General features: G+C 37.6%; 1 protein-coding gene across 1 annotated transcript in view; it reads left to right on the top strand.

Annotated features, from left to right (window-relative positions):
* Positions 1 to 17,796, top strand: part of LOC107548346 (dorsal-ventral patterning tolloid-like protein 1) — a 53,495-nt gene that overhangs the window by 8,443 nt on the left and 27,256 nt on the right. The window contains exons 3-4 of the mRNA XM_016229002.1: positions 10,625 to 10,735; positions 14,568 to 14,648. Coding sequence (XP_016084488.1) covers positions 10,625 to 10,735; positions 14,568 to 14,648 — 192 coding nt within the window. The remainder of the gene's footprint in view (positions 1 to 10,624; positions 10,736 to 14,567; positions 14,649 to 17,796) is intronic.

The following is a 17,796-nucleotide window of genomic DNA, read 5'->3' as shown; positions in this document are numbered from 1 at the left end:
GCATGTCCAATCGATCAAATACACACAAAAATATGTCCAAATGGCCAGCTTGGAGACTATTTACTTAAACACAGTTTATTTCTTAAGTGGAGGAGAACAGTTGGGAGAAAATCCAATGTGTGTCAATATATTGTCTTAAAGTGACAGACTGACGCTTGGGCCATCAAAATGCAAATCTGCTCTTAATCTGAATAACGTTATAGCTTTAATAAGCATTAATCTATCAATACATGCACTGAAAACTATGCAGTGTTCATTTACATTTGATTACTTTTAGATTTCTTTTGTAAGCTATTACTTACCTGAACAGTAATGTTAGTAGAACTTCATGGAAAAATGACAGCACTGTTTATTTAATTTCATTTATATATTTGTTTTATTGTATTTGTCAGTTTGTTTTACTTTGTTTCATTGTTCATATTCTTACTGTATCTTACCTTATGTATAAAACACTAAAAATGCCTGCACACTGGTGCGTTTACAAATTGATGTTTTATATTCGTTTCATTAAATATTTATTTTACATTTCAGAATATAAAGCAATGTTAATTCAGCTCTTAATTTGTCATATATATATATATATATATAAAACAAAAAGTACCGATAAGAATACCGTTAAAGTACCGAATTGATAAGCAGTATCGGTAAGAGTAGTAATACCGTTAAAACCTTAACGATACCCATCCCTAGGTACACATATACTGTATAGCAAATCTTAACTGCTTGTATCATCGCAAAATGTAAACGATATTATCGCCCAATCTGCTAAATGCGACATGACATGAGGATATAACAAACATCACCAACATTATTTTCTGTAAAGCTGCTCTGAAACAATGAAACATTTGGAAAAATGAAAAGTCAGAATCATACCATTTTTACAAATGAGCTTATTATGTTGCAGCCCCTTATCACTGATAACCGATCACTTTAAAAAAAACAGCTGTTTTAATTACTCACCAAAGCCAATTTTTTTGCACAATTGGTGGTTAGCATTAATTTTGGACACTGAACACAGACATTTTACTATTGGAACTGCTGGTCAGATTAATGTGTAGGAGGGTCTCATGTCAGTCTGACAGTAGTCTGGTCTTTTATTTCATCTTTGAGTTTGCGTAACTGTGTTTATGTTATATTATGTTTTGCAGCTGGGTGTCAATTTTTAACCTCTACATACATGTCAGATTCATATCCATCTGTTTACATATTGATTATGACCTTGTATATGTGTGTATGTATGGTGGAAATTATTCTGTGTGGTTGATCATCTTGCTTCTGTTGTTCTTGTGAAAACAGAATGTGAATATTTGGCCGTGTGCTTATCTCATGCCATTAGAGTGCACTAAACACATTTCCATCTCTTTGTACGCTGATTTCCCTCACTGTGTGTGTATGTGCGCGTGTGTGTGAGACGAATGTGGGAGCCCAATTCATTCAGGCACTTATCTCTTCCTGGTAGCCTGCATCCTGCCACTTAGCTTGAGAAGAATCTCTCTCTCACTCACACACACACACACACGCCTTCATTCATGCCTGGTACAAAAGAGGGTTTTTGTCATAAAAATGTGCACACAGCAAAACGTGTGAGTGAGTGAAAACGGAAAAAACTTTCAGTTGCAGTTGTATTGTTTGAGTGTCTGCAACGTGAAAATGTTGTATTCAAATACACAGAATTAGATTTTTCATTCAGGTTTTACTTGAATGTAAAACACATGACATCGGCCTGTCTTCACAAGTCTAGACAGACTCACATTAAAATTCAAAGCTTTCAAGACCTCATCAGACGGCTGTTGGCTCTTTGACTGCACTTACTTAAACTTTCTCTGAAGTCAGCTTGTCATAATCAGAGAAGTTGAATTGTTGTATGTTTGTGAGATGGAGATGGTCAGTTTAATAAAATAGGATTTTCCAGGAGCACTCTGGCCTGACAGCAAGCTTCTGAAAATTCCCAAAAATTCCAGCGTCAGCACTGCACTCCGCCATGGACTGTTTGTTTTGGAGCAGGGAAACATGAGTCAGCGATCCGCACACTTCCTCCTAGAATGCATTTTGCTAATTAAACAATTATGGCTTTACACATCCTGACATGTGAAAAGGTACTTTCATGCTCTGACAATGGCACTGACTAAAGTCTTTCTGTCTGTCTCTCATGCACATTTGCTGAGAGTGTGACGACAGTGATTGCTGCTCTCTCCCAGACCAGTTTTAACATTTGTTTTGGACGATCCCAAGTAGTCAGTGATAAATACAGATTTAAATGGACTTCAGAACATTTTGTGATCCGTCTGCATGTGACTACACATATGTGTAGTGTAAACTCTTTATCTCGGACAACAGTGAGTACATTTACATGGACAACAATAATCCGATTTTAACACGATTAAGACAATACTCTGATTAAGAATCTACCATGTAAACAGATATTTTTGATCTCTTTACCTTAATCCGGCTAAAGTCATATTCGAAGTAAACAGATACCGAATTAAGACATGTGGAGTATTCCTATTTTAGTCGCATTATCGAAGTGCAGTATAGACATGTAAACACCTTAATCACACTATTACCGTCGTGTAGGACTTTTCGCCGCATTTTGTGATAAGATACACACACGGCAGTGGTGTGGTCAACCGTTTGACAGCAAATAAAAGAGTTTCAACACCGCCATCGTCTGTATGCACGTACAAATAATTAACTGCACTTGAATCTTTCATAAAATTAAAAATGAAACACCCAAAACTGTACATGGCATCATCACAAAGACGATGAGGGGGTGTCGGATGGCGTCACGTGGGGCAGTAATGACGTGTGCCATTAATCAAACTATGTACTATAACATGTAAAACGGGAACATGAAAGGAATATTCTAAAAGCAACTCATGTAAACACCTTAATCATAATATTGTCTTATTTAGAATAAGGTAAATAATTAGATTACTGATGTCCATGTAAACGTAGTCAGTGAAGCCAAATCACATGTCAATCATCCATTGAGCTAAAACAGATTGCCAGTTGATCTTATGACAGATAATTGACTGACAGCCCAAATAGCCAATCAAATCACTGTGTTTATAAGCCTTGTTGTTTCAGCCCTGTTGCCCATCAAACTTACTGAACTTTGTGTGTGACATAGAAACCATTTTTGTTAAATTAACAAAACTATGGTAAGAAGGTGTTGTTATGGTAGATGTAATTCAGAGAGAGGCCAGTGAATGGAGTTTTGTCTGTTCCATTCCCAAAATTGCAGTAGACCGTATGAACTACTAAACTTTCAAATTTATAATAATACATTTCTACATTTGCACAAAGGAAAGCAATAGTATAATACGGTATGGTTGATGTTTTTAGAAATTTTAGGGATTAATTGATTTATTAAGTGTTGGTCATTCTGTATGACATTGCCTTTTTTTGTTCATTTTACACTTCAGTGATTCGTTTTCTCCACTAAATACAATGGCGACATGCATATGGCCAAGTTAATTATTTTAAAGGTGGGGTAAGCGATTTTTCAAAGACGCTTTAGAAAACTGATTCGGGCCGACTAGCAAAACAAACTTGTAGCCAATCAGCAGTAAGGGGCGTGTCTACTCATGATGTGGAGGAGAGAGCGTTCAGTGCACAGGACGGACATTAGCGAGCCGAGCGACAGAAAGATAGAGATGGCGGATAAAAAACAAAAGAGGAAAACCTCTGTGGAACAAAAGAAGGCTTAAGGCAATAAGGCAAGAAGTAGGACCCGTGTAAATATCGGGAGTGGAAGGCCTGTGATCGGACGCAGAGGTTGCTTTGTTTCTTCTCGATAGGTGAGTAACACCGTGTCTGCACCGCAACAGCTAAAGTCTGTCTAGTACACTGGACGTGACAAAGCGACCGTTGAAAATCATTTGAAATTTGTGTCAATGCGTCATGAATAGAACGCAGCAACAGTTTTCTGTTGGGAATTTGACGTGTCGTGCCGCGCCATATCCAGTGTAGACCATATATATATATATATATATATATATATATAGACAGCATCACTGATTATAATGAGTTCCATAGTATTTTGTCGCTCCGCGCCACTCGCGTCCGGTATAGACACGGTGTAACATTGGTTTTGCTTTGTTTCACAGAACTAATCGTTGCCTGGGTTGCGTACGTATGTGTGGGGGGAGACCCTTTTGGGGTAGGGGCGTGTTTGTTTTGGTGATTTCAAATGTCAACATTGGCTACCAGAAATCGCTTACCCCACCTTTAAGAAAAACACTTTTTGACATTTGGATAGATTTCCTCTTGTAGCTTCAGAATTTTTTTCCATCCTCTGTCATTATATTTAGTGTTTTAATACAACCTGATACAAAAGCTTGTGCTTTCAGGTTTTTTTTTTTGCACAATGATAACCTGCGTTTGAAGTAATTTATGGCACACACATCTGGCACATCAGCATAATTTTGTTGGGTGCACAATATAGTACCTGCCCTTGAGAAGCAGTGGGGCTGTTTTAGTAATCGCTGTCGCAAGGTCAGTTATGTCCATCTGAAAAAATGAAAAGGACTAGGCCTAGATGCAAAAGACTTAATGGAACTTGGCATCTTTATATTCACCCCCTTTAAAGCACCATTGCTGCAGCAATATACATGTATATGTCATGTCTTTGGCTGTTGCACTGCACACTGTTTTTGTATAAATATATATTTGGAAGAAATTATGTGGACTTTTTGTGCTTTTATGTCTTTTTTGCAACGTATAAACTTGCAGTAACACACTGATGTAGTGAGCGATGTATGTAGTTTCAAAATCAGAGATCCTTCCCTCCAATCACAAGTGGTCACAGGAGACACATTTGAGATGCATGTTACTACAATGTGTTAACAGCAATGTGTCTCAGCTGACTACTTGTGATCTTATCACGGAATCACAGAGACAGATCTTAAAAGCAGGTGTAAACGGGCCCTTGATGCTCATAGCTTAGTCTGACTCTCTTGAGCAATGGGATGCAAATGCATTTATGATGAAGTTTAATCTCAGGACCGTATAGCCACATAAATGTATAGCCACATAAATGTTATTGCTCTGGTTATTGTTCTGATTAATGCTGTCTAAAAAACAAGACGTCAGTTTTTTGCATTGTCAGGATGCAAGGTGACATCAAGCAGTTATTGGAATTGTGTTTGGATGCGTATGTGTTTTTGTTTGAGTGTGTCTGTCCCTGATTCTTCCTGTGATCAAGCTCGCAGGAATGCTTTTTGGGCTGTCATCCAAAATGCTTTGCGTCATGTCTTTCTGACATGTGGCGCAGATGCCTTTAGTTACGTGTCACTGACAAACAGAAACACCCCACTCATCCTTCATCTCCCATGATACTCATTCATCAGACTGCATGTTTCTCTGGGTTTAATGAGGAAGGGATTCTCGGTATTAAACTGACATCACAGTAACGAGCATCAACATATGGTCAGACTTTCTAAACCCGTAGTGTGTGTTGATCAGTGCCTCCCTCCAGAATTCTCCAAAACATCTGCTGTCTCTGTGTACATAAAACAGTCTGTAAGTCAAATTGAAAGTCTACAAAGAGAAGATGATCAGTGGCCATTTTTCATTCAAGTGTACAGTCTTCAGCTCTGTTCCAAAGCCTAATGAGCTGTCTTGCTATCATAGACAGTTGCTTTTTGAGGAGCCATTCACACAGAATAGGTTTTTGCATTTAAAAACTGATCACAAAAAATATTATGTGAAATAATTTTTTTTTTATTAAACTGAATTATTTTTATTCAATTAATTGTAAATATATGTATAATTAACCATTCACTTGCTTTATCCATCATGTTGGATTGATATTTATGCTGCCTACCATTGTGTCAAGAGCACCACTTATAATGCCTGAAAATGCTGTTTAGGGTAGGCAACTCAGAAGATTTTGGAACAGAGCTTTTATCTGAGAAACTAGATTCTGATATGATTAGCTGAATGTATCACTTTTGATTTACTTTTTTATTACTTTGGTGAGATTTGCAATGCAAAAAGTACTTCTAAAACTCTGTGTACTTGCTGAGACAAGTTTACTCAAATTAAATGCACAGTTAGTTACAGCAATGCTCTCCTCCAAATCTTAAATCGTTCAAAGGAAACAGTGAGAATGACTTGGATGTTTCCAGGATAACCTGGAGAGTCATTTGGAACTGTAGTGTGACCTCCAGGATAATCTCCTATTTTAATACACACTTTTATCTGCACCCAGATTAAACACACCTCCTGCCGCGCAACAATAACCTTGGAACTGAGATTATAATTTCACATTTGCCAAAACATTTGATTCCCCTCCAGATGACACATTCTGCAGAGGTCTCTATGTTCCCATCTGAGCAGATGTAAAGCTGTTAAACTATCAGTTTAATTTCTCAATGAAAGAGACATCATGCAGTTAACAATCCTATGCCACTGTGATGGTCACATGTTAGACACAACCCATCTGATTTCCCTCCTCCAGTTCATAATCGATTCTTAAGTACAGACTCTGCTCTGTTTATCGATCATCACAGCTGAAGTTATTGACTGCTGCTAAGTTAAGATGTGCAGTCAAAGACTCACTGATGTTAAGCGAATACATGATTGCTGAGGCATTACTGGGCTTCACTCACAGACTTCTCAAATAAATGTACAAATTCAACACAAAGCCTTTTCCTCTGTGGTCAAGTCTGAGCACTTTGTCTTGTTCATCTGTACACATACTGTATTTCAAAGTCTTGTCTCATTGTCAAGGCTGTTATGACAACTGCAGAGAGACCTCATGTCAGCTATTTAGTATAAAATTATTTAGCAGAAACGGAAATATGCATAGCAGTCTGTGAGCAAGATTTGCATATTTAACGCTGTTATGTAATCCATGCCTTTTTAAATAGTGTGGAAGAAACAATTTAAGACCACACAGTGATTTACTGCAAAAATTCAAATTTGCAGTTGCATCTTTTCTTTGTAAGTAAAACAGAGCATTTGATGAAATAGGATTGCATTTAAATGTGTGAAAAATTTACAGTAAATCATATTTTTTAAGTGTATTTAAAATCTAAAAATATTTAAAAAATATATATTGTAAATTATAATCTACACAGTAAAAAATGACAGTGAATTTAATGGTAAAAGACTGTAAAAATGCTACAGTAAAAACCTGTTAAATGGTTAACGGTAAGTTCCCCTACTATATACGATGAAAAACTGTATTGGACATTAGGGCTGTGTATCACCAGCAAAGTCACGATACAATACGTATCAAGATACAGAGGCCATGATACGATATGTATCACGATACGGGACTGCACTGAATTTCACCTCAGAAGAATTTAGTAAAACAGCTGTTTATTAAACACTGCATGGTATAGTGCCATTTCTAACTATTGGCAGAACAGGCAGTTGACCTCTGCATTATGAAGGGCCTCCATAACCAGTGGCGGCTCGTCGGGGGAGGCAGGGGAGGCACAGCTTCCCCATAATTTTGAGGTGAAAATGGGAGGAGGACGATTTAATGTTAATAAAATTCACAATTCATTTCAGTTCATGTCTCAGAATGTGTTTTAAATTTCACAGTTGTAATACCATAAGGCTAGCCTCCCTTCTGATATCAACCAATCATCATAGAGACGTAAATTAAGTGATATTAGATTGAACGTCTGCCGCAGCACTGATAATGTACCAAGTACTTATGAGTAGCGATATTGAATATTTGATTGCCAACAGATTTACCAAGCTGTCATTCAAACAGTATATATACAAATTTTAAAAAAGGGAAAACAGCCTATGCTGGATATAGGCTACAGCAGTCGGCTTAATTAAATGGCGCAACAGGCAGCTCTCTTTTAACACAGACTTTTAAGAAGGGATGGATGTTTGCTTCAAATGATAGGCCAGGCAAGTGAAATTATATTATCTTGCTGTATGTGTGTCGTTTTCTTTACGTTTTCTGACTAAAAGCAACCAAAAAGCCATTTTAAAGTGGTTAAGCAAATAATAATAATCGGCAGGGATCTCAGACCAATACAATTAGTGTGCCTCCTCTATTTTAAAACCCACGAGCTGCCACTGTCCATAACTGTACCACAGTACAATATAGGTAATGGCATATGTTTCATGTTTACATTGGGCACTCCCCACCAGGTACAATATTCAGATTTTTTGCATTTTATTTTTAAGCCCATAAATAGTACTCGTTCTAAAAAAATTATATTATAATGTACTCATTCTAATATATTTTTAAAAATCATATTTACATTTCTGGTAGGTTATCATTGCACAAATTAACACACTCTCTACGTTTAAAAAATAAAAATGATAAGAGTTCTAAATGTGCTGTCTTCTGTATCTCACACACACACACGCTCAGTCACTCACACAGATCACGCTGCGACTGCACTCAGACATTCAGGAACAAACTTTTAGCACTTCCCCGCAATTTGATCAACTAAATAGCTTAATCGCTCAAGAACTACATTATCTTTCTCAACAAGGAGCTGGTAACATCGTTTTTTTCTAAAGGAATTAAAGCCACAGTTTCACTGTTAATAGAGAAACGTGGCAAAACGGTGGTAATTCATACATACACAACCTCTCTCTCTCTCTCTCTCTCTCATAAATTAACACTTGATGAATTACACTTTTCTGAGAATAGAATATTGAAGTGGAGATCGCTAAACTGCAAGCTAAAACTAAAACTGGTGTAAAATCCGAAAGCAAGCGCATTTATCCACAGTGGAGAGAGAGCGCGCGTGCACATGGTTGCCAGGTTGACAAAGATAAGTAGCACACTTAGCAGATATTTCCGTATTGTGCAAGTGGGAGGCTCTGTTTCGGGGATTACGTCTCTTTATATCAGGCAACCCAGTTGTGTTCCTCTGCGGCCAGATTAAACCTTGTTATAGCCTATATATTATGCTCTATTCATTCTTTTTTAGAAACCTCGCAATTTTCTGCTCAATTTTAAACGTTGTTCTTGTATTCAGATTAAGCGCGGTCCACTGCTGCACACGTGCTACAATATCGATACAAGTCTCATCAGCTTGAGATCGTTTTGTTGAGATCTGCCTTTTTAGAGACCGCAGATCAATCATCCCAAAGCGATTATCGGCCAATAGTGATCGGTTACCGATCAATCGGAGCTCCCCTAGTTATCAGTGTATTACAAAGATAGAAAACACATTTCAGTACTTCAGTAGGTTGGTATATTAACATTATATCAGTTAATGAAATTTAAATATATTTGTATTAAATGTATTTAAATGTAAATTTAAGTTAACCGTAAAACCTAAAATGTTGCTACCATATTTTTTACAGTAAAATTCTGGCAACCACAGCTGCCTTTTTTAAATGTAAATTTTATGGATTTTTTTACAGTGTAAAATATAAAAAAAATGTTAAATTAAACAAAGTAATCTAAATATAAATATGATTCATTTTAAAGGGGTCAGTTACTGAAACCACGCCTTCTTTCTTTGCGTGCACATTTGGGTGGCATTATGCAAATATTTCCACATAGTGAGGTAGATATGTGGGGGCGTGTTATAATGAGCCGTTTTAGGGGGGCGTGGCAGAGTCTTAACTTTGATAAAGAACATCTCTTTGGATTTGAGACTTTAGTCTTTGTAACTTCAGGGATCTTATCTATGCACAATCAGGTTGAAACACTCCAAAGAGAAAGGAAAACTTGAAATCGCATCATATGACCCCTTTAAATTAATAAAAAATATATTTTTTGTGATGGGAAAGGGACATTTTTAATGCTCATTTTGTTTTAGATTGTTTCAGAGTCCCACTGATAAATGGAGTGGGGTTAGATCATCGCTAATATCAGTTCTCTATGAAGGGTGTGATCCAGAGGAGACTCCAGCTTTATATGAATGTGATACGGATCACGATCACGGATTAAAGCTGAATAATGTCTGAGGAGTTGATGGAGGAGGGGAAGAATGCTTGTATACACATGTGCGCATACACACAAACAATGCATTAGAAACAATAGTGGTGGCCTAAAGGTGCAGTTCACTGTGACGTGTACATACGCATATACACACTCGCACACACATGCATGCACAAGGGCAGGGTTTATTCCAATATGGAACAATCAAGATAGCTTAAAGCATAATCTTCATTGTTTATTGTTTTATATCAAGGTTGAGGAGTGAATTCCCTGCCAAAACTACTCGCACACACAAATGGCATAGTTCCCAATATTATCTTCTTTTTCATGGCCATCTCTAAGACCTTGCTGACAGGATAATTTAAGGATGTATGATGTCATGACTGTAGCTGAACGTTAGGAATGTTAGGACAAGTGTGATACGGTGCATTATACATTATGTGAACAGGTTGGTCAGATTGCAACAGGATGTATATACCCCGACATCCGCTTATTAATTTTTAATCAGCATTTGAGGGTGCGAGAGCAAAGGGCAAGTTGTCAACCTAAGATGTTTCCTCTCATGTTAACTTGTCAATCGATCGCATATGCAGCAAACCTTAAATTAGCATCAGTCAATAGCTCAGGCCACGCTGATCTGAGTTTCAGACGTGTCTGCCAGCACATAGACCATCAATCTATGGTGCTGCCAAAGAGTGTGTATTTGTGTCCTCTAATAATATCCTTCTCTGTTTCTTTTTCCAGCTGTATTTTGGGGAGATATTGCCTTGGATGAAGAGGACTTGAAAATGTTTCAGATCGATGGAACGATAGAGCTTTCACAGCAGTCACATGGGAGACAGGGACACACGTCGGGTAAGGCACATCAGATATCACAGCACTCCAGACTGCAGTTGTCGACAGTCATTGAAAATTGTCCGATTTGTGAACAAATGACTCTTATAAAGTGGTACTTTTTAGGATTTGTGAAACGGCCTCAAACTCACTTGTGATTTAGTAGTTTGAATCAGGCTTACTTCGTCAGTAAATCATCTGAGCAGCTACTGGGTTAACAGCTGACTGAGACTTAAAGGGATACTCCACCCCAAAATGAAAATTGTGTCACTTACCGCCATGTCGTTCCAAACCTGTTAAAGCGTTGTTCGTCTTCGGAACACAATTTAAGATATTTTGGATGAAAACCGGGAGGCTTTTGACTGTCCGATTGACTGCCAAGTAAATTACACTGTCAAGGTCCAGAAAAGTATGAAAGACATCGTCAGAATAGTCCATCTGCCATCAGTAGACGAGAATACTTTTTGTACGCGAAGAAAACAAAAATAACGACTTTATTCAACAATTCGTCTCCTCTGTGTCTCTCCGCATTACCGTAGCGCCATTTTGGCACAGAAGAGCGTAGGCTGCTTGCGCTCAGTGGTTATTCTCCAAAATGGCGCTACGGTGATGCGGAGAGACACAGCGGAGACGAATTGTTGAATAAAGTTGTTATTTTAGTCTTCTTCGCGTACAAAAAGTATTCTTGTCGGTTCATAATGTTACGGTTGAACCACTGATGGCAGATGGACTATTCTGACGATGTCTTTCATACTTTTCTGGACCTTGACAGTGTAATATACTTGGCAGTCAATCGGACAGACACAAGCCTCCCGGTTTTCATCCAAATTATCTTAAATTGTGTTTCGAAGGTGAACGAAGCTTTTACGGGTTTGGAACAACATGGGGTAAGTGATTAATGACACAATTTTCATTTTGGGGTGGAGTATCCTTTTAAAGGTGCAATAGGTGATTGTCTTCAGAAACATTTTTTGTTATACTGGTTGACAGTCTCTTCACATCCCTATAGCAATCATTAAGTCAAGTGGTCTAAATGTATTTATATGTATTTATATATTCTGTGGAAGGCGTAGGACCAAGAAATGTTCGTCCAATCAAAATGCTCGTTCCAAGCATTTTTATTGACTTTCCTACCTGCCTGTCAGCATATGCATTTGCATACCTGTGCACACCCGGTTCGCGCAGACAGGATACGTCATCAGTGCATTCACGTACACTATGCAGACAGAGTGAGAATGGCAGACAAACATCAACAATCTGACCTTCCTTCCTGGTATTGTAGTACTTTTACTAACTGTACTATAAAGTTTTCTCACCGGTAAATGACATATGATGTATTACAGTAATGTTGTCTCTGGTTGTCTGATCTGTTTGCGAACTTCGCGTTCACGCTTTCAGGAGGTGTGGCTTTGGACGGCGATTTGCAGGGAGGGTGTGATGTTCGCTTTCAGTGCTATCAGGCTAAAGTTAGCATTTTCATCTCCTACTGCACCTTTAAATCTGTATGCTTTTTAAATAGTCTCAACAGAATTTTACGAACATATTATAGAGCATTGCTTCTGAACAGTCAGCTTTGTTTCGTATTTTGGCATCTAAAAAGTAATATGGCTGCTAAATGTTTATTGTTAGTTCTAGTTATTTGATCTAGTATTTTTTCTGTCTAGATCCCTACAACACACTTTAGACATTATAAATCTGTCACATAATCTGGATTTAAAAAATGAAAGGTCCTCAGTTTAGTTTGCGGTTTTAATGCACATGTTTTTTTCAGCTGAGTTCAGTAGCAGATGTGCAGCAGACGAGGTTAAAGCTGCAGTGAGCAGCTGCTGAGGGTTGAAGGTTGTTTCTGGTGCAGAACAGCAACAATGACTCGTTCTACAGTAAGGTTCAAGGTTTGAGCTTCTGTTTCACTCAGTCCTTGAAGCTGGCCATGTGCTTTTTTTTGTCCCGATGTCATGTTTGAAGTCAGACCTTCCTCTAGGCGTTAAATGCTCTGATCTAGGGCTGGCCTCTGCTTAGTTTCGACTGCAGGATGACCCAGAAACATACACATAGTCTGTGTGGATTTGTATTTAAGATAATGTCTTGATCAGTCTGAGATGCTGAGTTGTCAAAAGGATGGAATGAATGTCCATGATTGTGTTGTGGGCTGTGGATGATTTAAACTTATTGAAGTCGTACTGAAGTTGAAGAATGTGTAGGGATATTGGGAGTTTATAGCTTCAGGTGATTAGACTTGATTAATGCTCCTGTCTCAACTCCACTGCACCATCAGCAAACAACTGTGTGTGTGTTTGCGTTGCAAGGTCTTTGTCTTTTGCTTCTTATGCAATGGGAAAAGTGCAGAAGCGTATGTGTGTGTGCAAATGTTTGTTTCTTTGTGAGTTAGAATAAACATTGTTAACAAAATCCTTCCTTGCTTATATCTAAACTGACCGAAGTCAAAATGTGCGTGTGTGACTTTCCCAGTGGCACATTGTTAAGGTAAACTCTGCGTTTAAAACAGGATACAATCACTGGTATGAGTAATGACTACTCACAGACTAGCAGCCAACTAAGAGAACTTTACCTTGCTGGGTAGCGGCATTGTCAGCAACATCACCTTTATCATCGTCTGAGTCTTTGGCAGCACAAAGATGGAAGTGAGGCCAAAAAGATGATAAGGATTCAGCTTTGTGTTTCCGCTCTGACTGGGGTTGTTACAGGATGTGCCACCAGGGCAGAAGGGCAAACTGCATCAGGACCAGGAATAGCAGGAGAACTGATGCATGTTTAAACCAGTCAGGACAGGTCTTTCTTGGATATTTCCAGATTCATTAGGATGCTGTCATGGAGACACACACTTGTATACCTGCCAGTGTTATGTGCAAGAGATAGAGTGTTTGTGCGCACATTAATCCCAAAGCTCTGACTTTTCCTGTGTCTTGGATTTCAGAGTATTGTTTGTTCCTCACTTTCCTGTCCCCATCAGAGCAATTCCAGAGAAAGAGAGAGACAGAGTAAATGCAAAAGTAAGATAGCAGAGGAACTGACATGTGTGAATAGAGATGTCCAGTGAGAACCCTGGGAGTAAAAGACAAGAGTAGGTGAGATGTTGAATGAGGGAGAAGAGGCTGGTGAATGAGGAGAGGTGAGGACAGATACAATAAGTGTGATAATGGCAGAGAGCTGGTGATGGAAGTTTCTCGGCTCACTGACTGTGTTCATGTAATTTTATAATGGCACCAGTTAAACTTGATTTAAAGGGATGGTTCACTCAACAATGAAAATTCTGTCATTAATTACTCATCCTCACTTCGTTCCAAACTCGTAAGACCTTTGTTCATCTTCTGAACAAAAATTAAGATATTTTTGATGAAATATGAGAGCTCTCTGACCCTGCATAGAGAGGAATGTAACTGAGATGTACCCAGGCCTAGAAACGTAGCAAAGAAATCGGTAAAACAGTCCATGTGACATCAGTGGTTCAACCTCAATTTTACAAAGCTACGAGAATTATTTCTGTGTACAAAGAAAGCAAAAATAACGACTTTATTTAACAATTTATTTATTTTACATTTCTGGGTCTGGGAACATTTCATTTACGTTGCTGTCTGTGCAGGGTCAGAGAGCTCTCAGATTTCATTAAAAAACATTTAATTTGTGTTCTGAAGATGAACAAAGGTCTTACGGGTTTGGAACAACATGATGATGAGTAGTTAATGGTAACATTTTCGGTTTTGGGGGAACTGTCCCTTTAAAGAAAGTTAACTCAAAGAGTAGCAAAAACAATCACACAGTGTTCTCATAAAATTAAAATATCACTTTCACAGCATTCTCAATATAACTCCCTTGTATGTTTTGTTTCTCTCAGGTGGTCTAGGAGAGCATAATCCCAGTAAGAAGAGAGGTTCCTTATATCTGTTGCTAGACAGAATACGACGGTTAGGTTTTGGTAAGTTCAAAACACTGGATTGTTTCTCAGCTTTTTTTTTCTTATTTACCCCACAGCACCATTAGCTAAGCCTCAAGTACCCCTTCATCAGCATTTAGAATTAGCATTGTTCACCCTATCTATTTTATCAATTCATCTTGATCAATTAATAATTTATATTATTGTGAATGATTCATCCATGTGTATGTTTCTTTTGTGTGTACAAAATGTATTTTTTTAGAGCTCAAAATTTTATGAGAATGAGTTTTTATTGCCAGGTATGTTTACACATACAAGGAATTTGTTTTCATGACAGAAGCTCCACAGTGTAACAGAATGACAGTGACAGAACAAAAACACAGATAATAAAAAATAGAAAAATAGAACAAGTAACTAAGGAATAAAAATATACAAATCGACAATTGTATGTACAGGTATATAACAATAGACAGTTGTATGTACAGGTATATTATGTGCAAATTGAAATGTAGACTGAGTATGAGTGTTAGATAAATAAGGGTATGAGTGAATAAATAGTGTGTGTTCCACAGTTATTGTCAAGTGTTCATGAGATGGATGGCCTGAGGGAAAAAACTGTTCCTGTGTCTGGTCGTTCTGGTGCTCAGAGCTCTGGAGCGTCGACCAGATGGCAACAGTTCAAAGAGGGAGTGAGCTGGATGTGAGGGGTCCAGAGTGATTCTGCCAGCCCTTTTGCTCACTCTGGACGAGTACAGTTCAGATTCATTAGGATGCTGTCATGGAGGCACACACTTGTCTACCTGCCAGTGTTATGTGCAAGAGATAGAGTGTTTGTGCGCACATTAATCCCAAAGCTCTGACTTTTCCTGTGTCTTGGATTTCAGAGTATTGTTTGTTCCTCACTTTCCTGTCCCCATCAGAGCAATTCCAGAGAAAGAGAGAGACAGAGTAAATGCAAAAGTAAGATAGCAGAGGAACTGACATGTGTGAATAGAGATGTCCAGTGAGAACCCTGGGAGTAAAAGACAAGAGTAGGTGAGATGTTGAATGAGGGAGAAGAGGCTGGTGAATGAGGAGAGGTGAGGACAGATACAATAAGTGTGATAATGGCAGAGAGCTGGTGATGGAAGTTTCTCGGCTCACTGACTGTGTTCATGTAATTTTATAATGGCACCAGTTAAACTTGATTTAAAGGGATGGTTCACTCAACAATGAAAATTCTGTCATTAATTACTCATCCTCACTTCGTTCCAAACTCGTAAGACCTTTGTTCATCTTCTGAACAAAAATTAAGATATTTTTGATGAAATATGAGAGCTCTCTGACCCTGCATAGAGAGGAATGTAACTGAGATGTACCCAGGCCTAGAAACGTAGCAAAGAAATCGGTAAAACAGTCCATGTGACATCAGTGGTTCAACCTCAATTTTACAAAGCTACGAGAATTATTTCTGTGTACAAAGAAAGCAAAAATAACGACTTTATTTAACAATTTATTTATTTTACATTTCTGGGTCTGGGAACATTTCATTTACGTTGCTGTCTGTGCAGGGTCAGAGAGCTCTCAGATTTCATTAAAAAACATTTAATTTGTGTTCTGAAGATGAACAAAGGTCTTACGGGTTTGGAACAACATGATGATGAGTAGTTAATGGTAACATTTTCGGTTTTGGGGGAACTGTCCCTTTAAAGAAAGTTAACTCAAAGAGTAGCAAAAACAATCACACAGTGTTCTCATAAAATTAAAATATCACTTTCACAGCATTCTCAATATAACTCCCTTGTATGTTTTGTTTCTCTCAGGTGGTCTAGGAGAGCATAATCCCAGTAAGAAGAGAGGTTCCTTATATCTGTTGCTAGACAGAATACGACGGTTAGGTTTTGGTAAGTTCAAAACACTGGATTGTTTCTCAGCTTTTTTTTTCTTATTTACCCCACAGCACCATTAGCTAAGCCTCAAGTACCCCTTCATCAGCATTTAGAATTAGCATTGTTCACCCTATCTATTTTATCAATTCATCTTGATCAATTAATAATTTATATTATTGTGAATGATTCATCCATGTGTATGTTTCTTTTGTGTGTACAAAATGTATTTTTTTAGAGCTCAAAATTTTTCGTTATCTGCCCTATTTGAGTTCTAGTCCGTTCTGTTCTCCCTTGTCCGGAATTTTTTATGTCTACCTCCTCTGCTACGTGTGTTTTCCTGGTTCCCTGCATGTGATTAAAGTCTCCTTGTTTATGTAACCCACATCTCCTCGTTCCGCGCTCCCTCACAGTAGCGAGTGTTGTGTTATTGAATGAATGCCGATTTATATGGTGTTTGCATCCATGCATTTTGATGCAGTTTGAGGAATACAGAACCTGTGTTTGTAATTATCTTAGGGCTGCCACTAACAACTATTTTGATTAATCTATCGACTAATTTATCGATTAATCTAAACAATTAATTTCCCACAAAAATTCAACAATTTTAAAGAACATTTTATTAAACTTGCAACTTTGCCATTCAGCAGTGTACCATAAAAAAGTATAAATGTAAACAAGCCATTGACAAAATGTAAAACTAAAAGAGTAAAAATGTAAACAAACCTAAAAAAAAAATGAAATAAAAAGAAAATAATTACAAAAGTCTGAGAAAGTCAGCATGTTCTTAATGTCAATATATCCACATGCTCTGGGCTTCTGTTAATTACAGCTGTGAGTGCAACTACAAAGGGAAAAAAAAATCTGTTTCAATTAACCCCAACAGTTGGGTTTTCACATTAAATAAATGCAATGTTGAGAGTCCACTAGAATCAAGTATTAACATTTTATTATTAAAATGTATTATTAAAAAATTGAAATATTGAAGGTACTATTAGAAATGTGTAAACAACAGATTTAAACAGACATCTCCAGCATGATGAAAAAAAAATAACAGAGGACTTCAGTAGTGAAACTCCAAATGAAATCCAAATTTCTATGAAATCCTTTTTTAAAGCAAAAGTAAAGTAAAGTAAAGTAAAGAGAGTGCAAAAAGCAAGTGTCCATCTCATAGTCCAAATCACTGAAACCAAAGTTTAGTATTATAGTGTAAGAATGACATGTCCACATGTTCTGGCCTACTACTAATAAAATATTATAATTAATAATACATTTTTGTGGTAATAAAAATAGATGTAGGCTAAGTGAACAATAGCCTTTAAATT

Source organism: Sinocyclocheilus grahami, unplaced genomic scaffold, assembly GCF_001515645.1.
Source record: "Sinocyclocheilus grahami isolate Dianchi unplaced genomic scaffold, SAMN03320097.WGS_v1.1 scaffold346.1, whole genome shotgun sequence".
Classification (NCBI taxonomy): domain Eukaryota; kingdom Metazoa; phylum Chordata; class Actinopteri; order Cypriniformes; family Cyprinidae; genus Sinocyclocheilus; species Sinocyclocheilus grahami.
Note: the sequence above shows the minus strand (reverse complement) of the source record. Positions and strands in the feature narration are given on the sequence as shown.